At 44.6% G+C, this 19,644-nt stretch overlaps 1 protein-coding gene across 2 annotated transcripts; it reads right to left on the minus strand.

The window, feature by feature from the left end:
- Positions 1-216: 216 nt before the first annotated feature.
- Positions 217-19,263, minus strand: Prdm1 (PR/SET domain 1). 2 transcript variants are annotated; one of them, XM_005368620.2, is made up of 7 exons: positions 19,137-19,263; positions 17,300-17,548; positions 10,824-10,943; positions 7,377-7,629; positions 1,762-2,861; positions 1,383-1,511; positions 217-792 (listed from the first exon to the last, which is right to left on the minus strand). In XM_005368620.2, the coding sequence occupies exons 1-7, from the start codon at positions 19,176-19,178 to the stop codon at positions 217-219; spliced, it is 2,469 nt and encodes an 822-aa protein (XP_005368677.1). In that variant the 5' UTR covers positions 19,179-19,263. The 2 variants fall into 2 exon arrangements, with proteins under 2 accessions (XP_005368677.1, XP_005368678.1); XM_005368621.2 differs by lacking the exons at positions 10,824-10,943; positions 17,300-17,548; positions 19,137-19,263 and adding an exon at positions 7,841-7,849.
- Between the last annotated feature and the right edge of the window lie 381 nt (positions 19,264-19,644).

Consider the following 19,644-nt stretch of genomic DNA (forward strand, 5'->3'; position numbering starts at 1 on the left):
TATGTATATATAGTGAGTCTTTGCCTCATTTATGCCCTGAGATTTTTGGTAACTTTGGAGTCCTTCTTAAATTCCAGAGGTGTGGGGAACTACCTCCTGCCAGGAGATCTTTGCAGACCTGGAATTGTTCACAAGCAATTCAATACAGGCACCCTGACTCACCAAGTCATAACCTAAGAAGCAAAGCAAAAACAAAACACTTATTTTCTGAAAATCTTAAGGATCCATCGGTTCAACTGTTTCTTGTTTGACCTTTACAGGCACCAGAGGTAGTGGGTTGCTGTGAGGCAACGTCATGAGGGACAGGTCTGATGACTCATAGGGGCTGCACCCTGAGGAAAGGAGTCCATTCCCCATGTTTCTTTGTAAAGACACTTTCAAACCAGTTTCCTCTTTCTCTTTTCTGACCACAGATAGAATCTCATTCTCCACCATTGAGGTCACATCCATGTTGTCCTCCATGTCCTCAAGACGGTCAGCATTGTCACTAATGTCGAACTTTTCGATTTCTTCATTGATTTGGGTCAGATCCTCCAAAGGCAGCCCAGGGGCTGGAGCCACGGGACAGTTGCCCTTCAGGTGGACCTTGAGGCTGCAGAGATGGATGTAGCTCTTGTGGCACTGGGTGCACTTGTGGGGCCGCTCGCGGGTATGCAGTCGTTTATGCAGCTTCAGGTGCACAAACTGGGTAAACTTGGCAGGGCACACCTTACATTGGTAAGGTTTTTCTCCAGAATGCAGTCGAAGGTGGGTCTTGAGATTGCTTGTGCTGCTGAATCGCTTGTGACAGACCTAGAGTGTGGAGACAAAAGAATGCAGAGAAAGGATGGAGGGAAAAATCATTAAGATTAAATATTACCAATAGTAAATATTAAATAAAAAATCACCGATATTAAATATTACCAATGGAAGGGGCAAGACAACAGGCCAATACCCAGCAACCTTGGAAGACCAAAAGCCTCTTAACGGCACTGGCGGTGTGGTAAGCAATAAGAGGGAGGCACTGTTTCTCTGTCGTGATTTCCTCACCCACTGAAAGCTAACTGTGGCATCCACCCATCACTACAGCCTGTGAGCAGCTGCAGAGCCTCCAGGAGCTTCACAGGACCAGCAGCCTGTGGCCAGGCAGGTACCTTGTGCTGGCTGAAACATCACTGGAAGCCAACACTATATATATATATATTGGTTTTTCGAGACAGGGTTTCTCTGTGGCTTTGGAGCCTGTCCTGGAACTAGCTCTGTAGACCAGGCTGGTCTCAAACTCACAGAGATCCACCTGCCTCTGCCTCCCGAGTGCTGGGATTAAAGGCGTGCGCCACCATCGCCCAGCTACAAATATTTTCTACGAAGGCCGAAAGCTCTCCCCAGAAAACACTGCCCACCTGACATTCATGTGGCTTTTCTCCCGTGTGCACCAGGTAGTGTTTCTGCAGGTGGGCGAGCTGAGTGAAACCCTTGTTGCAGGTCTGGCATTTGAAAGGCCGTTCTCCACTGTGCACTCTCAAGTGAACCTGGGAAGAAGCCACAGGCGTTAGCTCTAGAGTTGAGATGAGGCTTACCACTTAAGTGTCTGTTCAAAGAGCCAGATGTGTGCGATGTAAGGCCTTTGGGAAAAGGCATCAAGACAAACCCACATTTTCAGCACTCAGCAGGCCGCACCCTCACAGCCCAGGCCCAAGCTGGGTCTCCTATAGCTCAAGTGCAGTTAAAAACCTGCATCCCGGCAGTCAAGTACAACCTGCACAATGTCTGGAGGCCTACCTTCAGGTTGGAGAGCTGACCGAAGGTCTTGGCACAGACATTACACTCATACTTGATCTTGCCGTTCTGCTTCTTCAGCGGGTAGGGAAGGGTCTTGTAACCAGTCATGTTTCTTTTGTTTTTGATGAGATTCATGGCTCCATCAGTGCTGGGGGCTGCCATCACTGCTGAGGTAGCTTTGGGTTGTACCACGTGTTCGGACGTGGCTGCGGTCCCCGCTGTTGGAGAACCACTGGGGGGACTACTCTCGTCCTTCATGCTGGCGGCAGCCCCGGTAAGGGAAAAGGCACTGTGGGGTGCTGGGACAAGCATCTCTCTGGGGTGCTCCGGTGGAAGCAGCCTCCGGGCTCCATCTGTGGGCAGGGAACTTGGTAGGGAAGCTGGGGTGAGCATTGGATGAGGCAGGTTGCCTCCACCAAGGAGGTTGCTGTAGACGGGATACAACCTGGGGAAGAGGCTGAAGTTGTTGATGCCATTGATGTTGTTCATGGTGCTCAAGCCATTGGAACTTAGGCCATAGGGTGGCAATAGGAACTTGGGGTAGTGAGCATTGTAAGAGGGGATGAAAGCCGGTGGGAGGGGGGCAGGTGTGTAGCCAGGGTAGGAGCCCAGGCCCTCGGAGCCATAGGAAGCATTCAAGTAGGAGTAGGAGTCCCGGGGTTCCGGGGGACCGGGCACCAGGGGCGACACAGTGTTCCCAGGGCTGCCGTGGGGACTGGAGCTCTTGAGGCTCTGCTCCGGGCTGCTTGCCGGAGGGCTTGGAGTTGTGGAAGATGGAAGCGGGCTGTGTGTAATGTAAGTGGGTCTTTCTATCCCGTAGGCCAGGGACGCTTTCAAAAAGTCTTCCGGCAGAGGTGCCCGGATGGGGTAAACAACCCGAGGATAGAAGTGCATGTCAGGGCTCCCGTTTTTCCTAAAGCCATCCATGTCCTTTTCTGAAGTGAGGGGTGAAATGTCGGAACGGTAGAAGTCCTTCCTTTTGGAGGAATTGGAGTCCAGTTTCAGGATTTCTTTCACGCTGTACTCTCTCTTGGGGACATTCTTTGGGTAAAGTTCATTTTTCTCACTACTGTACTGCTTTGGGTTGCTTTCCATTTGTGCTAAAATGAAGAAGAAAGGGCGGTTACTCAGAGACTGTGGAGAACCAAAGTGAAATCAGAAAGCATTCTCTCTTCTTGAGAAACTCTGAGCAGCAGCTGGCAATGCGAAGGCTAGACAGACACCTGGCCCCTCAAGCCTCTCCCTTCAGAGGGCTCTGGGCCACCCACTCAGAAGCGCTGCTCCTTTTCCTCCAAGGGGAATGAGGACAACACCAAAAACCGGGAACAATGGCAGTAGCCTGCACCCAGTAAGTAGCAGCGCGGCTTCCATGACAGCCTGCACACAGCAGCGGCAGCATTTGGACAATCTCGTTTTCCATTAATGCAAACTATGATAGAAAAGTGCTGTTCAAGCTGGAACTGTAGAGCCTTCACTCAGATGGGGTGGAAAAATACAGGGGTGGGGGCTGTCAGAGGTTAATAAGTCATTCTGATGTTTGCAGCTTACCTAAAGGAAATCGGCACACTCTGCAGCCTTAGATGGAAGATTCAAACTAGTTGAAGTAACGAGCAGTCATCAATTTTCAACTCGATTCTCTTTAAATAGGGACTTCCATAAAGCCCTGTCCTAATTGCCTGTGCCAAACAGATTAAGGACACGGATGCTACCCTTTATGGCCATTGTTGGACAGCACTGGAATTTCACCAAGGTTCTGGTCTAACTAGGCTACCATCTGGGCTGGCTCCTGGAATCATGAGGCGTGACAGCCACCTCTGCCAAACCACAACAGGTACTTCCCAAGCCAGTTCAATTACTTACAGCACCAAAGAAAACAGAGGCAGCTAAGAGGAAAACATTTACTCCTAGAGACAGCATATATTGCCTGGTAAAGCTCAGAAGCAGTGAGGACCTTTCTAGACTATCTACCGTCATCTGGCCCTATTACACAGGGAAGATGAGGCCCGCAGAAAAGGTCTCAGCTCAACTTCCCTCGACAATAACACATATGATACACAGGCTGAGCTCTGGTTCCTGGGGTGCTCCCTCAAACAGGCACTCCTACACCCACGAGTGTGCCGAGGGCAATGGGGGGTGGGCAGCACATGGCTGCAGGGGGTGGGATGAACATGCTCCAAGTAGAAGCAAGATTCTTGGCTTCTGCCATTGAAGATGTAGCAGATTCTGGATGACGTTTAAGACATGGAAAAAAAAAGTATCCTTTGTACCCTTATAAAACAGCCCTGTTGGGCTTAACTGAGAAAGAACTCCAAGCTTGCCACCTGATAGGTCTGAAGGCGAACTAACTCTTTGGAAGCCCAGAAGTAAACCTTTCCAATCCATTCTGCAGGCTGACAGCCGGAGGGATTCAATTCCAGTTGGAAAGCCCTTTAGAGGATGTTATCTCCCGCGGCTGTTATCAGTTACCCCTGGGCAGCTAGAGCCCCAGAATAAACACAGTGGACAACAGTATCAGGGAAGATGCTGGTGGGGTCAGTGATGGAAAGCTTGCTGAGGGAGAGCAATTTCTCAAGCCTCTAAACCAAAATAAATATCCCCTTATCAGGCCAATATCAGTCTTTCGGTGAGGCCCAGCAGGCAGGAAGTTCAAATTGTCACTTTTGTTTTTTAAAGCTAAAATGGTATAGGAAAAGAGACAAGTAAGCTGGAAAACTGATAGGCAAGGCACCCCACAGTCACAGGAAGGGATTTACTGGAGGTTGAGAAAAAAAAAAAAAAGATAATGACATCGAAGCAGTTCAGGTCAAAAGAAAGAAAAGGAGATTGTGTTGTGTACAACGCTCCTAACTCTGCCCCCCCCCTTTTTGTGGAGGGGATGGGCCTTTTTCTGCAGCCTTGGTTGGTCAGGAACTTGCTCTGTCAACCAGACTGGTCAAGAACTCAGAGATCCACCTGCTTCTGCCTCTCAATTGCTGGGATTACCTCTCAATTGCTGGGATTAAAGGTGTGCACCACCACACCCAACTCTGCCATTTTTATGTGGCAAATCATGTCAAAGCCTCATAAAGTTTGTGGTAGCCCCACCGTGGAAATGTAACAAATGAAATCTCTCAGCATAAGGAATTAGGCTCTCTCTTAGTGCTGCGCCCATGTTTAACCATGTGTTCTTGCTACACATGTCAGTTACTGAACTGATCTGAAGCTAATGGTTGAGTCAACAAAGAATTCAAAACTTCATTTTCTCTGTGACACACATAAGAGTCGTGTTCGGTGTCTCTGTATTCAGAAGAACAAGCCGACAGCTTATTCTGAAGGAGTATCTGCAGCCAACTGTCAGTGTCTCTAAAATACTTTACATCTGGAAATTATAGACTGTATATGAAGGTACATTTTTAAAAACTCATCCTTCAGCAGCTGAGTAATCAAAGGAGCTGGTATCATTTCTAACTCTCCCACTTAGCAGCTTGAGTTAACATGAAAAGGAAAAATCAAGATCTGTTTTTGTTCTTAAATCTTAAATGGCTGTAGGCGGACAGAGTCATTTCAAGAGTGAGCTGCCTCTGAGGTTCTGAATGGCTTAATTATGCCGACTCACAATTTCGATCTATAATAAGCAGCCCCAAGACTACAAGAAAGAACCTAGAAGTTCTGCAGTAGGCAAAACAAAGTCTGTTTTCAACTGAAACCGAGAAAGCAGATTAACATTCAGAAGTCTATAATTTGGTCAACTGATTTCTAGATGGGTTAGTTAGATAGATAGAAAAAAATACCAAAAAGATTGGGAGGGCCAGGAGGTAAATTTAATAGTTCTCTTTTATCTTTTTCCCTCCCTTTTCTTTCTTGCCAGTTTTTGATTTCTGGCCACTTAACTTTCCTTCATCCCATCCCTATTCTTTCCTCCTGTGGAAGTCCTTAGGGAAGATTCTGGACAGACCTCTATTGTGCTTTAAGCACGGAAATCCAGCACAACTCATCCTGAACACATGCTCTCCCTCTGAGGCCTGATGAAATGGTGGAAATTTTCCTGATCACAGTCTCAATCATCAGTTACCACACCTGAGCCAACAGGTTTCACAATCAGTGGCAGGAGCCTTGTAGTGCGACTGTATTTTTAACTCTTCCTTTAGTAGGAATATCAGACAAAGGAGGTGCTAACATGACACTCGGGAGAATCCTGACTAAATCAAAAGGGAGAGCTGAAGGGCAAAGATGCCATTTCACAGTATGCATGGGCATTCCTCCTGAACACAAAGAATCAACGCTTGAACCAGGCATGGTGGGCACATGCCTGTAACCCTAGCATTTTGGGAGTTCGGGTGAGATCAGTTAAAGGGCATCCTTGGCTACCTATCAACTTTAAGGTGAACCTATGATAAATGGGGCCCTATCTAAACAGTAATAAAAAAACAAAACGCAGACATGGGAGGAGAGATGGCTCCCTTTGGCCAGGCTGGATGGTACCCACTGTGCTCAGGTCAGGGGTGCGCTGTGCTGAGTTAAGGGCCCTGGGCACAGAACCTATAGTGTGATCCTATGGGAAAGGTGCTGAAACTAGAAAGAGTTTTCAGAGGACTGAAAATTCCTGAGAGCCTGAACATTGGAGAAGGGGCATAGAGGCAGAAGCGGGCAAATCTCAGAGTTAGAGGCCAGCCTGGTCTACACAGCCAGTTCTAGGACAGCCAGGGTCACAGAAAGAAACCCTGTCATGAAAAACCAAAAACCAAACCTAAACACCCCCCCCCCAACAAAAAAAAACAAAACTTTCAAACCTTCAACTTTTTTTTTGTTTTAATCAAAAAGTGGTCATTTAAAAAAGTTCTATGAAGTTCATCAGTCCAACCCAGGACATGTAAGCATAGTTACAAGAAAGGTTAGAATCTTTTATTCTTAAATTGTTCTGAAATAAAGGAATGCTTTGTAGGCCATGACAGAAACTTTGGCCAAACTACAAAAAAAAAAAAAAAAAAAAAGTAAAAGCTTATAAACCTAAGGAACCAAGAATCTGTCAAGATAAAGCGATGGGTGGTTACCGTAAGACTGATTAAAAGATGAGATTAATTCATTTTACCATAAGGAAGGAAGCTAAGATATGAAATCTTTTAGGGTTATTCACTGAGACTACTTGAAAAATTTTGACAGTTTTTCTAGAAACAGCCCTCCACATGAGAGCTTTATTCACAGGTATCTTTACAAGATTTCAATGACCCTGCTAAGCCCTGACACATTATGGCATGAGGGACTACAGCCAGCATGTTCAACATGTCCACACCGGTCTGCATTATGCCTCCAAATGCCCCCCTTGCATAAATTCAAATTGGAAATACATTTCTTCCTGTAACTTTCTGAAGATTCAGAGTAGATCATTATATACATACATATATGTGTGTGTGTGTATATAATAAACATATACAATAAATATTTGATAATTAAGTTTCATAATAAGGTCTAGGGATATTAAAAATGTTTTCCTCTTCCTAGTCTCAGCTAAAGCCACCTACTTAGTCCAACAGGTGAGGAAGCCATATAATTAAACAACATGTTATTAGCTCACAGGGGCAGAACTGACATGACTGGCATTTTTCATTTTTTTTTTTTTTGTTCTGTAATCCACTTACTGAGATTCATCACTGTGAGCTCTCCAGGATAAGGATAGTTTAGCCTCTCTGCAAAGTCCCGACAATACCACACAAGAAGTTCCTGGTTGGCAGGGATGGGCTTAATGGTGTAGAAGTAGATGTTCATCCCGTTCTGACAGGCAGCCAGGTTTTGCTCGCGGGCAGAGTGAGCTGGATTCACGTAGCGCATCCAGTTGCTTTTCTCCTCATTAAAGCCATCAATGAAGTGGTGGAACTCCTCTCTGGAGTAGATCTGTCCAAAAGAGAGGAATGATGCAGCGTGAAAGGCGGCTAGCCCAAAGCCAGGGAAGCTCCCCCAAATCTCTCAGCATAAATGAACCACGAGCAAGCAACACAACCCATGTGATTCCAGCTCTCATTGCCTAGCTAGAGAAAGAACCAAATCACTGGTCTGGTGGGACCAGAATCAGAAGAAATGAGGTAAGGCGGATTTTGTCAGTTACCTTTTCCATTTCAATTTTATGGTCTTTTCGGGGGAGGGGGGGTTGCGGAGAGAGCGGGCAGATAGCCAAAGAATAAAACACAGAATCTCCTCTAAAGAACAGCCTGGAGTGGGTGAAACTGCCACCAAGAGATACTCTTGTTACAATAGCAAATAGCGAATGGGCACCTCTGCTCAGCACACTTCCAACTATGCTGACTTTTAGTGCTTTGAGTCATTGGGCAGACGAACAAGCAGAGGACTACGTCAAACTGGGTCTCAGCTTTTTTCTATGGCCTCTGTACTTGTGTTTCCAACACCTCCGCCTGGGGCTCAGACTCTGCAAACATCCTCCACCCCCAACCCTGAGTCCCACAGTAACACTTGTTCAGATGAATACTTGGAACCCTGCCTTTTTGTGGAAACACTGGGTGGGGCAAAGGTGAATTTCACCTGCCATAACAAAGCGAGCCACTGGCACAGAGGCCAGGTTTGACAGTCTACGGAGAAGTCACTTCTTCTCTTGGTAAACATGTGCAGCCTTGTGCCTCTCTTTCATGCCAAGGGAGTAGAGATTCCCTGGTAGCTGTGAGGAGGCTGGCTAAAACGGCACACACAGAACCACGCTTTAGGGCTTTTGGAAAAAGAAGAGGAAAAGAAAATATATGGTTCCGGTAAAGAAGAACACAGAATTTGGCCTACCTCTGGCTAACAGCTGTACTCACAAAACTTGGTAAAAAGGCACAGTTAAGACAGGGGGATAAAAACAAGACAAAACCAAAACACTCTTACTAAAACCAAGGGGTAATAAACTCACTCCTTAATCTTCTCCAGAAAGTTCCTTTCTTTGAAGAGGCACCACCTTCCTGCAGACCCCAGAGCTTTCTTTACACACAAGACAGTCTCCAAGAGGTGCAGTGCTGCTTGCTCACCCCAGAGAGCTCTACGGGCAGCAGGCTATTGCCTTAATCTTAGTCACACACTGGCTGTGTGAGCAGTTCTGTATTTCTCTCCAACGTTATCAGAAATAAAAAGGAACTCTGTCCCTTTAATACAGGCAGTAAACAGCAGAATCAGTTTCTTTTAAGAGTGACTTCCTGTGAACTGTGAGGGGGATGTATGTGGCTTCATCAAAGCAGCCTGTGAGAGCTTCCGCGGTGTGTCTTGTTAAGAGAAAATGTAACAAGACTGGGCGAATTCAGCTATCAAGAGGGGTTTTCAAGTTTGTTTACTCTGACGCGCAAACTTCCAGGAACATGGGGTTCCAGCGCTCTTGCACTAGGGCGGAAACAACTAGCCGCGGTGTCTTGATCCCAGTCGGCTCTCCACAGCTACAGTTTACTGTATCCTCATTTAAAAGCCGAACTGTGGGTGTTATGGAGTCACACACACTCCAAGAAAATAAAATCGTGTGTTTGTGCAACGCACACCGATGCCTGCCTTTCCATCTATTATCAAGAAGATTAAACAAGTGCTGACTCATAGTACAGTTACAAGAAATGTCACTGGTTTCTCAACTTGAACATCTCTTTGACTGTGTCATTTGCATGAAACCCTTTTATTCCTCACAACAGATGTTCACATTCCTGCCCTGGAAGTCAGGCTCTTCCAACATGTGAGGGGTTTTATTCCCCCCACTCTGTTTGTTGCATGTGAACGACTGATTTAATTCATTCCTCCCAAGGAAAGCCTTCCACTTACTTATTATTATGATGCTGTACATCTTTAAAGGAAACAGAACTGGGAGAGTAATGGGATACTCTTAGGCGTTTCTTGACTATTTTCAAAATGACAACGTATTAATGACCATGTCAGAGTGTCTTAATTCGGACCATTTGAGGCCGACATTAACAGACCTCTATGGCTCACATGTGAGAAGGACAATAAAGGTAATAGAGGCTCACATGTGAGAAGGACAATAAAGGTAAAAAGGCACTCATGTCTCACACTGCCAGTCCTGTAGCATTAGATTTCAACACCAAGTAATTAGTAAACAAATAAAAATTGAGAGCAAATAATTCTTAACAAATCTACAACTACAGTGTAGAAGTAGCAAGTTCAATGTCTGGAAATAAAATGTCTTAGATGTAGAAGAATCTCAGGAATAGCTTCATTAGACATTCCCCAAGCAAATTCTTTCTAAGTTACTTATGCAAAAGCATCAGTCAGGGCAAGCATGATGCAGGCTTGGCCGTATCTTCGGGGGGGGACGTGTACTTTATGTCTGTATGGGAAAATGCTCACAAAATTCATGTAGTTCTTCATTTCCAAACTGAGCATGCCAGGGACATCTTTTGGAAAGGGAGGCTGACGTTTCTTTATCTACTCCCAATTCAGATTTTACCCATGAATCGCATCTCCTAGGGCGCCTCAGAGTCCTTGCAAACCCTGGAATCCCAAACGCGACTGTATAGGTCCGAGCTTTTAAAGAGCTGTGCTAAGCCAAGTCTATCATGTCCCATCATGCGGGAATTTTCCTTATGCTTAGCAACTTAAGATAGTGACTAATGTAACAGTTCTACAGTGCAGATGGATTTAAATAAGGACTTCCACGCTCATTCTCTGCCCCACTAACCCACCTTCTACCTATCCTTTCCTAGTGACATTTCTCTTCAAGATAATTCATTTATGATAACTCTTCCATTCAGTTGACGTGAACTCAGCAAGAAATCAAGAAAGGGTGAAATCTAAGGCTTGGTGACTCATTACTACTTCCTCGAACAGAAATGCAAATGAGCCTGCCCTTGAAGCAAGCAGCAAGCTGTTTCCTTTCATCACAAAGCTCTATGTAATGAGTTGCAAAAATCAAGATTCGCATGTAGTCCATATCTAACCACCTACAGCCAATATTTCCAAGCGGTTTCATCGAACTTGCTCAGAATTCCAGTGTTGCCTTGAGTGAGCCCCACTGTTTCCCATAACTGGTTGAAAAGGAAGTGACCCCGTTCTTTAAGTTCCATCTACCCCCAAATATTGAAAAGTCTCCAAAATGTTTCCTTACTTACCCGCCAAAAATATTTCCTGTTGGCGTTCTTGGGAACCGTGTCATTGGTGTAGATTTCGCCTATCAGGGGTCCAAACCTTGTTCCCTTCGGTATGTACTCCTTACTCACCACTCCAGTGACCTAAAGAGATTAAACACGAACTCATTACACAAACCCAAAGATGTCAATCTTGTTATTTCAGTGAACTGAATTGTCAGTCGATGACCTAGCAAGACATCCATGAGGTCTCCACAATTTATACTGCTTGATTTCAGGGATGCCATCGGTCTTTCAACATTATCCGGTCACTGAAAATAGTCCAGCGGATTGTTTGCTGGTGTCTGTGGCTCTTGCTTCATTTCTTTTCATGCTAGAAGACCAGGAGATCAGCATTCTGTTCTAAGAGAATAAAGCTGCGGAGGGAGATGTCAAGATTAGACCCTTCAGTTCCCTCCTTCTCCCTCAAACCATAAACACAGTGTACTTTAGGGGAATAAAAGAGTTTTAACCTCAGAAACCAAAATAATGCTCTTTAGTTCTTCCACCGAGGCCAAAGGAACCAGAAACCAAACACATTAAGTTTTTTTTTTTTTCATTCCAGATGAGGCTTTCCCCCTCCCCTTCTTTCCCTCATAGCTTGTAAGGGCTCTTTACTAGAAGAAAGATCTTTCAAGTAACTTTGTTCTTCTCTAACATCTACTCAATGGTGGTCAGAAGTCCCTCTTTGAAATGGAATGTGTAATGAGGAGACTGTGGCTTCTAAGATCTGAGGAAATGACCTTTTCAGACGGAAGCCTTCATGCACTGCAGCTCTGAGGGGTTTACTAAAGAAACATGTTAAAACTATGGCAGCTCTTCCTTGATCAGAACTTTTCTTTTTAGGGTAATTTTTTTTTTAAATTAGATACAAACTAGGAAGCAATTCAAATGAACTCTAAGAACTAGTCAGAGTTCACCTTTCACAGTAGAGATTTGTTTTCTCAATTTAAATTTTGTTCTGGTTTAAAACAGAAAGGAACACCTTACTGAACTGGCCAAGGGCAGTGTAAAAGATAGTATTTATTTCTACTTTTATTTTTCTTGGTGGCGCTTATATAAGTATATGCCTGAAACAGCAGGTGGAGATAAGTGAATTAATGCCTGTTCAGATCGTTTGTGGTGGAAGCCAGGACTTTGGTTACACTACACACTGGTACCTCATTCAATCCATCAAAAATTTAACCTCGGTCTAATAGGGAACAAACAAACTTACATAGCTTGGACAGAGCACTCTTTCTCATGTCGGTTTTTTTTTAAATCATCAAATGCCCCTTTTCTTGGGCAATCTAATATTTAATATACAGTTAATGGTGCATTCTTGAGACAGGAAAGGGGTGGAGGAAGAGAAAAATTTCTATACTCAATACAACTCGAAACACAGTTGGTGAGTTAAAAGTGTTATTTTTGGTCCTATATGAATTTGTGGCAAAGGTCTGAAAAAGGCAGATGTTCATGTCCTCTGCTCTCATTCTATCTGTCTATGCTTCCAAGAACACTTCATCATTGCTGCTGTGTGTTACAGGCCAGCTTTAGAGAGACAGGAACATCGCAGAGCAGAGACTCTGGAGATGAAAATACACACAGAAAGCCTGGCTAGTCTTCGCTGGTCACGGGCTTGTTTAGGACAAATTATTGAACTTACTTTGTAAAACTCATGGAATTGTCTTCTATAATACACAAATTATTAGACATTTACATTTGAATGCTTATTCCATAATATTAAAATGCCAAACAGGAAAAACAAATAATGCCATTTGTCAGTGAGCCAATAGTTAGCAGCTGATTATTTCAACACATCCACTTGAAAGCAGTAATTTTGAGAAAGGCACTCGACTGGTTCCTCAACTTGGTTTTAAATTACAGCCTCCTGCAGACAGTGTCTTCGGAGTAGGAGCCTGATTACCAACAAGGGGCATTACACGGAGGTCACAGTTTCCCTTCCAAATTGCCGTCCCTCTCCCTCCAGAACGGCCTCTTGGTTTTCATCTATCAGTCTTACCCTAAGAAAACACATTTTCTTGTGGCCAAAAGGAAGTTAATTAGAATCTTGTTCCTACAACCAAAGAATGTGGGGAAGGCATAAGCTATCTAGTGCCTCTCATGCACAACTATGGACTCGGCACTGTGGATGTTTACATCAGTATTGGAAACACCTGCCATCTATAACCTCATAATCACAAATGAACAGACAAGACACGAGAACAAAGAAAGAGCAAGTAGCCATTTTAAGAAAGAAAGTACTGGTGTGACTTCATATCTCAGCTACTCTGAAGGCTGAGGCAAGAGATGGGTGAGTTCAAGGTCGGTCTGAGAAATATAACCAGACTGAACTTTGATCTTAGATGATTTTTATGAATAACGTAGAACCTTAATAATTAGCATTCCTACTATAAACAGAGCTGAGAGGTACAGAAAAATGAACACTGATAGACAAACAAAGACACACAATTCAGCGTTCTGGGATTAGAGGAATTCTGTTGCGTCGAAGTCACATATCTTTCACTAGCCGGGGTGGATGCCTCTAATCATAGTATGAAGGATGCGGAAAGATCACCGGCTTCTGGCCTGTGTTCATACTACAGACATCTCAAGATTCTATCTCAGAAAACAACACCAGCTCAGTCATCTATATCCACTCTAAGTTCAGCATGCTAATAACACACAGCAAACACCTCCGTGTCAAATACACGTCCGCTTTGTTAGTCAAAGAAGACATAAAAACTGCAGCTCTAAGATGGGGACAGGAACCAGAGTTGTTCTTAATGGAAAGTAGAAAAACCAACGTAGAGGCCTCCTTGTCCTAAAAGATCCAGATGAGTATCATAGCTCAACCCCACCTCCCTAACCCATTGTTTTACAGCGTTCTATCCTAGGATCGAGCAAATGGTACAGAGGAACTTGGCCTGTGCTTTGAGCTGTACAGTGCTAAAAACACTAATTAAGTGTGTGTGTGTGTGTTCACCTAACGCAGGAAAGAAACTTCACTGGAACTGACCAGGGTCCTAAAGAATTACTGCTGGAGACTGGCCGCTATGTGCCTTCTATAAACCTATCAGTAAGAGAAAGAGGCCTGCAAACACTGCCCATGCTTCATCTGCCCCCAACAGAAGCCCTTCACGCTTGCTTTATGTACTGAGCCGACCCTTCTGCCACCTGGGCACATCTGTCTCTGTCAGGGCTTTGGCTATAGAACACAAACTGTCTGGAGCTTCGAGACAAAAACCAGGGCTTCTTTTTAACTTTACAAAATAAAGTTTATTAACAGTTCAGGATGAAATGAATGGGAATATGGAATGAAAATTCGATACTAAGGACAGCGTGGGTTTGTTTGTTGACTTTTAAAACAATCCACCCTTTAGATAGTGTGCAATATACACGCTGAAGAAAGCACAGGGATTTGGTTCCCAATGTTGTCCGAGCTTCCGCACTTCAAATTAAGAGTATTTTAATTGCTTGTGATCTTTCTGCTCCCCAAATGTCATCCAGCTAGAATTTTTTCTCTCTATATTTTGACTGTAAGGGCATAGATGTCAGTCTGTATTTTGCTCCATTTTTCACAGGAATGGACAGGTGATTTTGAAAGGTTTCCAACGTTGTTATCTCTCTATTAAAGGAAATGCGGTAATGCCTTGCCTTCCACTACCAAATCAAAGAGTTTGGAGGTGGAATTGCATGTTATGGTGAGATCCTTTCCAGATGGCTCACCTTAATAATGGACCTCAATCGGAATGGACACCAAGTCCTTGCAATCTGCCCGATGGTTGTCAGCACTCAACTCCAAATCAGAGTCTCAGAGAAGCCAAGTGTTTCTTGAGGACAAGCCACCCCAGCTGACAGCAGAAACCTAGCCTGGACACTATTCCTAAACCTCCAATTGACTTGTCTGTAGTCAAACACTCACAGATTATTTCAGGAGGCCAAGGGGAAACTCCCCACAAAAGAATAACCCCCCAGCTTAAACGTTCTCAAAGTTTTAAATAGCATGTCTGTATTTGGTTTTAGATCTGGAAATAGGAAGTAAGAATAGCCTCGATAAAAAGTGCAGCGTGATTCTGAGCCAGAACTAAAAATTAACGTTAAGATCAGAAATACAGCTTGTATGTTTTGTTTTTAAACCAAGGGGGTGGGGTGGTGGAAAGATGCTGACACATAGCACAAATTCATAATGAAAAATGATCTTGCTAAAAAAAAAATTCCCCAGGATGTCAGCACACAGTACATAAAGTAACAGCTTTTGCTATTTTAATGAAAACATTTAAAGATGACTGAGATAAATCAGTCAGATAAAACCTGCACGTAGAAAGAAAGGCCCTTTCCCTGTTTCCCCGGCTCCTGGGACTCACAGCACTAACTGAACAACGAAAGGATGGTGATGTATGTAAACATTTCAGCAAGGCTGGCGCTTCTGTCCCGGTGTGGTTTGCATCTATCATGCCCATAATGGCTCAATTCTCTTTCACCACCCCTAAAGAGCTGTCCCAAAGTTCAAAATGGGGGGGGGGGGCACGGGACTGAGACACACATTTTGGTGTAAGCATGAGACAGGATGATATTGAATTTTGTTTCCTGGTTGCTTTTGTGATGAAGAGGTACACTACCTCCTATTCAGCTGTTCCACCTAAGTAAAATATGGGAAGAAGGACAAAGAATTCCAACTTCCTACTGCTACAAAGAACTCTCCTCAGGAACACAAGTACTCTCTCTTCCTGGTTGCTTAACATTACAGAAATAGGGAAGAATTCAGCAGAAAAAAAAAAAAAAAACCAATAGGCTTAGTAAAAAGATAAATAAAGCCACAGTGACACCAAGAGGGACCAGAGGAGCATGATCTAGAAACACCTGGAGCGACCAGAGAAGTTTGCTTCCAGTCTGTGCCTGACTGTAACGACATAGCCTTTGGGGAAGTTGACTATCTCTCTGAACCTTGAACCAAATGATCTAATAGCAGAAGTCCACTCAGCCATGATTTTCAGTAGAATGACAAAAATTGAAAAACTTAAAGAACTGAACCAAGAAGGACATTGTAGGGTAACAAAGCGGGGACCCACAAAACGGGGGTCTCTACTTCTATCCTGATAGGCTGAAAAGACAACAGGACCCTTTTGAGTGGACAGATATTTAGTCAAACATGATGCGGCAAAAAAAAAAAAAAAAAAAAAAAAAAAAAAAAAAGGACTACACCTTTTAAAGCCACAGCTAGGCCTCAAACCCCCAAACAAATGCTACATTGACTCCAAGAGCTATCCACTCAGAGGCTTCTCTTGCTTTCGGGAAGAGGTATAATTAAAGCTGACCTCTGGGGTTACAGTTTTTAGGCAATATTTATATACAAACTACAATTTAAATTTTTTTATATAAAATCTAACACCATTCTCCCATCAGAAAGAAAACAAGGTAAAGCTTTAGTGAAACTCAAAGCTGAATTCCTCTCTTTAAGTTTAGATCGCTCTCCCCCTCCCTCCTTCTTAAAAACATTGAACTCAGACACACAAACAGGAAAGAGACAAAGTATTTCCCGACTCGGGGACTTTCACATGCTGCTCCTTTGGGAAGGAGGAAAAGGATTCAGCGTGGCCATAATGAAAACTCCCAGGAGCAAATCTGGGACTTTTACAACACAGGACCCCCTTTCACTGCCCCCTTAAGACAGTAGGCATCAGAACCCACTGTGGGTGGTGGTAATGGTGGGAAGTCTGCTGAGATTGATCCTCAGCAACTTGGCCCCTCAAGAGAGCAACTGCCAGAGGTAGAGTCTCAGAGCAAGAGGTGGCTCTGCAAATCACTTCCCAGCCACACATCTCACAGGCTTTAATTGGTATATAAAAGGGTAAACACAAATCAGGTGCTCCTCAGTTGCTTGTCCCTTTGAAACAACAAAGAGGGTACCCACTTCAGAAGCAAGTGGGCCTGCCAGCCTGGCCAAGGCAAAGGAGCTGCCTCAGGTAAACAGTGGTTAGTGAAGTCATCCTGACAGAGGACACTTTTACATGACCCTCTTCCTTCCTGGTTAATGCCATCACTTCAGTTAATAAACATGTCAAGGTTTTGAGAATAAATTTAGAAACCCAGCTAATAAAGCTGGCTCGTTAAAAGAGAATAAAGCCATCTCAGGAGCAAAAGGAGACAAAAGAAAACATCTTTTTCTCAGAAAATTTCCTTTAAAGTTGTGTAGGACAGGGCCCGTGTGACAGGAGAGATGCAGCTCCTGTACAGCTCTGCCCACCAGAGCTGCAAGTCAGCTCTTCCAAGACATGTCAATTTGCCAAAAGATTTAACTGTTTACTAATTAGTGCAGAGCAGCTGACGGCAGGAGGAAACCAACAGGAATTGGCTTGAAGGAAAAGCAATGAAAACAGCGGCTAGAGCGATCAATTATTTGCCAATACATATACAATGCTCACAGAGAGCAGGAGAATTAACCCAAGTGCCAGTCAGTCTTCAATAAGGCAGAGGCTTACCTCTTTGCTGTTGCTGCTGGCATACTTGAAAAGCAGGTTCCTTGGTAAGGATGCCTCTGCTTGAACAGAAGTACCCCCGTCGGCGCTGGAATCCCAGGGGTGGTCATTCACTATGTAGGTACACTTCTCTTCAAACTCAGCCTCTGTCCATAAAGTCATATCAGCTTCCTCCATATCCATTTTCATGATCCCAGTCCTCTCTGCTAACCCTTGAAACTTCACGGAGCTGGAGCTATACTTAGGGGCAGCCTGGAAGAGAAGGGAAAGGCCTTTAATCCCCATTGTCCGGCGTTCCTGTGGCTCCTTCTGAGAGGCTATGACTAACACAGTAGTCTGAAGACTTTAAAAGCTGATGGAGTACTTGTACAGTTGAGTAAGAGTCCAAAGCCGTATAAAGCAGAGTGCCTTGAAGAAGCACGATTTTAGAATGCAACCCTTGGCTAGGGGGAAAATTATATATATATATATATATATATATATATATATATATATATATATATATATATATATATATATATATATATATATATATATATATATATATATGTATATATATATATAATTTCTGCAACTCGGGAGAAAAAGAACAGTTATCTTTGAGCAATCCTTGACTTTACCTTTGAAGGCAGAATATGTTGTGGGCGCTGCTGCGTCCTGTGTCCCGGGACGCCTGGGGTCATGGCCGCCAGACCCTCAGCGACTTGGAAAAACTGCCTCAAGAAGTGTCACAAACAAGGAGAGGAAGAGGAAGGAGCGCTGTCTGCCTCTGAATGAAGCTAAAAATGGAAAGCGCGCGTGGTGCAGGAGCGGAACCCAGCCTGCCTTTTCCAAATGGGGAAGACTGAACTTTCCCACCAGCTCCCTATGCGAAACAACTTTCAAAACAACTGGGTTGTCCCCCTCCCTCTGGCGCGCTCTGTCTCTTTCATCCTCCAGCAGCGAAGCACGAGAGGGATTGCATCTGTCAGCATCAATGAGTACCAGCCTTCCCGAGCTCTCATGGACCACAGGAAAAGAGAAATGGGTGAAGGGTGCTGCAGCCTTTTTGGATCGGTGGTCATCTCAAGCCAGAGAGGAATAAAAACAAAATATAAAAAGATTCATAGAATTCCCCGAAGAGAATTCCTTTAGGAACTCTCGGCTACAAATAGCACTTTCCATCTAAACGTGAAAGTGCACAAATTCCCAGAAGTCACTGAAGGAGCACAGCTTACTGTAACCAAGTCTTACAGAAGACGCGGGGATCCTCCTGGAATCTGCCCTCGGAAAGAGTGCTTTCCAGAGAGGAAGAACAAACGAAACGCATTCCCACACAGAAGCGGCAGATTAAAAATTAGGAATAAGGATATCCATGTAAGAACACGCGCTAGGAAAACGTAAACACTGCGGGAGCCCCTCGAGGTGCTTTTCACATTTCCCCACATCTTCCTTAAATATCATGGTCCTGGGGTAGGGGTGGGGAGGGATGTTTAGTTGTCTTTGCCCCAGTTACAACTTGTAAGGTCATGTTGGACAAACGATGTTAAATTTAATAAAATTTCAAACCTAAGCCAACCCGGGATAGTTGCTTTGCTGGCAGCGGGTGAGGAAGCGGACTAGAACCACTACTGAAATTTCAGTGAATTGACAATTATGTCTAGAACTGAAAGGGTTAATGATTCATACGGAAAAAGTCTTTTAAATGTTTGACAGTGCTCCGCGCATTAAAGCAGAAGCCTTGGTTTCTACTGCGGCTGCATTCTTAAAATAAATAAATAAAAATAAAAAAGAAAGAAAAAAAAAGAGAAAGGAATGAAAAGTTTTCAAATCAGATTAAAAACAGAATCCAGTTCCTTACCAAGGTCGTACCCACACGTTTTTCCAAAAGAAGATCCAACATCTGAGATAAGGTTCGCTCATGTCCACCCAGTCCACATCCTCCCGCGTCCCGGCCGGACTGAGCAGCACTGACGCGCACCTCGGCAGTCCCTCCTTTTCTACGGCCGCGGGCCGGGCTGGCTCCGGGCGGACAGGTGCTGCGCGCTGCTCTTGCGTCTCAGCAACACTGGAGGGCCGAGTGTCACGGCAGCACTGTCGCTCTTCCTCCTCCCTGCCTGCCGCAGACTTTACCAACTGACGGGTCTGATTCACTCCTACCAGCCGCCGGGATGGGGGCGTGGCCGCACCTGGACGGCCCAGCCGTGCGGCGGGGTTCAGGGTCCCCCCTCCCCCCCGCCGCCCCCGATTACGAGCCGCCGCAGCTTCCTCTCTTGGCAAGTGGATTTCAACACGGACTGGGAATCTTCTTACTTCCCTTTCCAGGCGCTTGCCCTCCACGTTTACTCACGCTGCTGCGCTGCTGCGAT

The sequence above is a fragment of the Microtus ochrogaster genome, unplaced genomic scaffold (assembly GCF_000317375.1).
Source record: "Microtus ochrogaster isolate Prairie Vole_2 unplaced genomic scaffold, MicOch1.0 UNK37, whole genome shotgun sequence".
Taxonomy (NCBI): domain Eukaryota; kingdom Metazoa; phylum Chordata; class Mammalia; order Rodentia; family Cricetidae; genus Microtus; species Microtus ochrogaster.

Bases quoted from the DNA above. Each gene is read 5' to 3' on its own strand.
- Prdm1 (XM_005368620.2), bottom strand. From the start codon at position 19,178: ATGTTGGATCTTCTTTTGGAAAAACGTGTGGGTACGACCTTG. The intron at 7,630-10,823 runs GTAAGTAAGGAA...TCTTTTGGACAG, and splicing joins ACAGGAAATATTTTTGGCGG to ATCTACTCCAGAGAGGAGTT. The intron at 1,512-1,761 runs GTAGGCCTCCAG...GCTTCTTCCCAG, and splicing joins GTCAGCTCTCCAACCTGAAG to GTTCACTTGAGAGTGCACAG.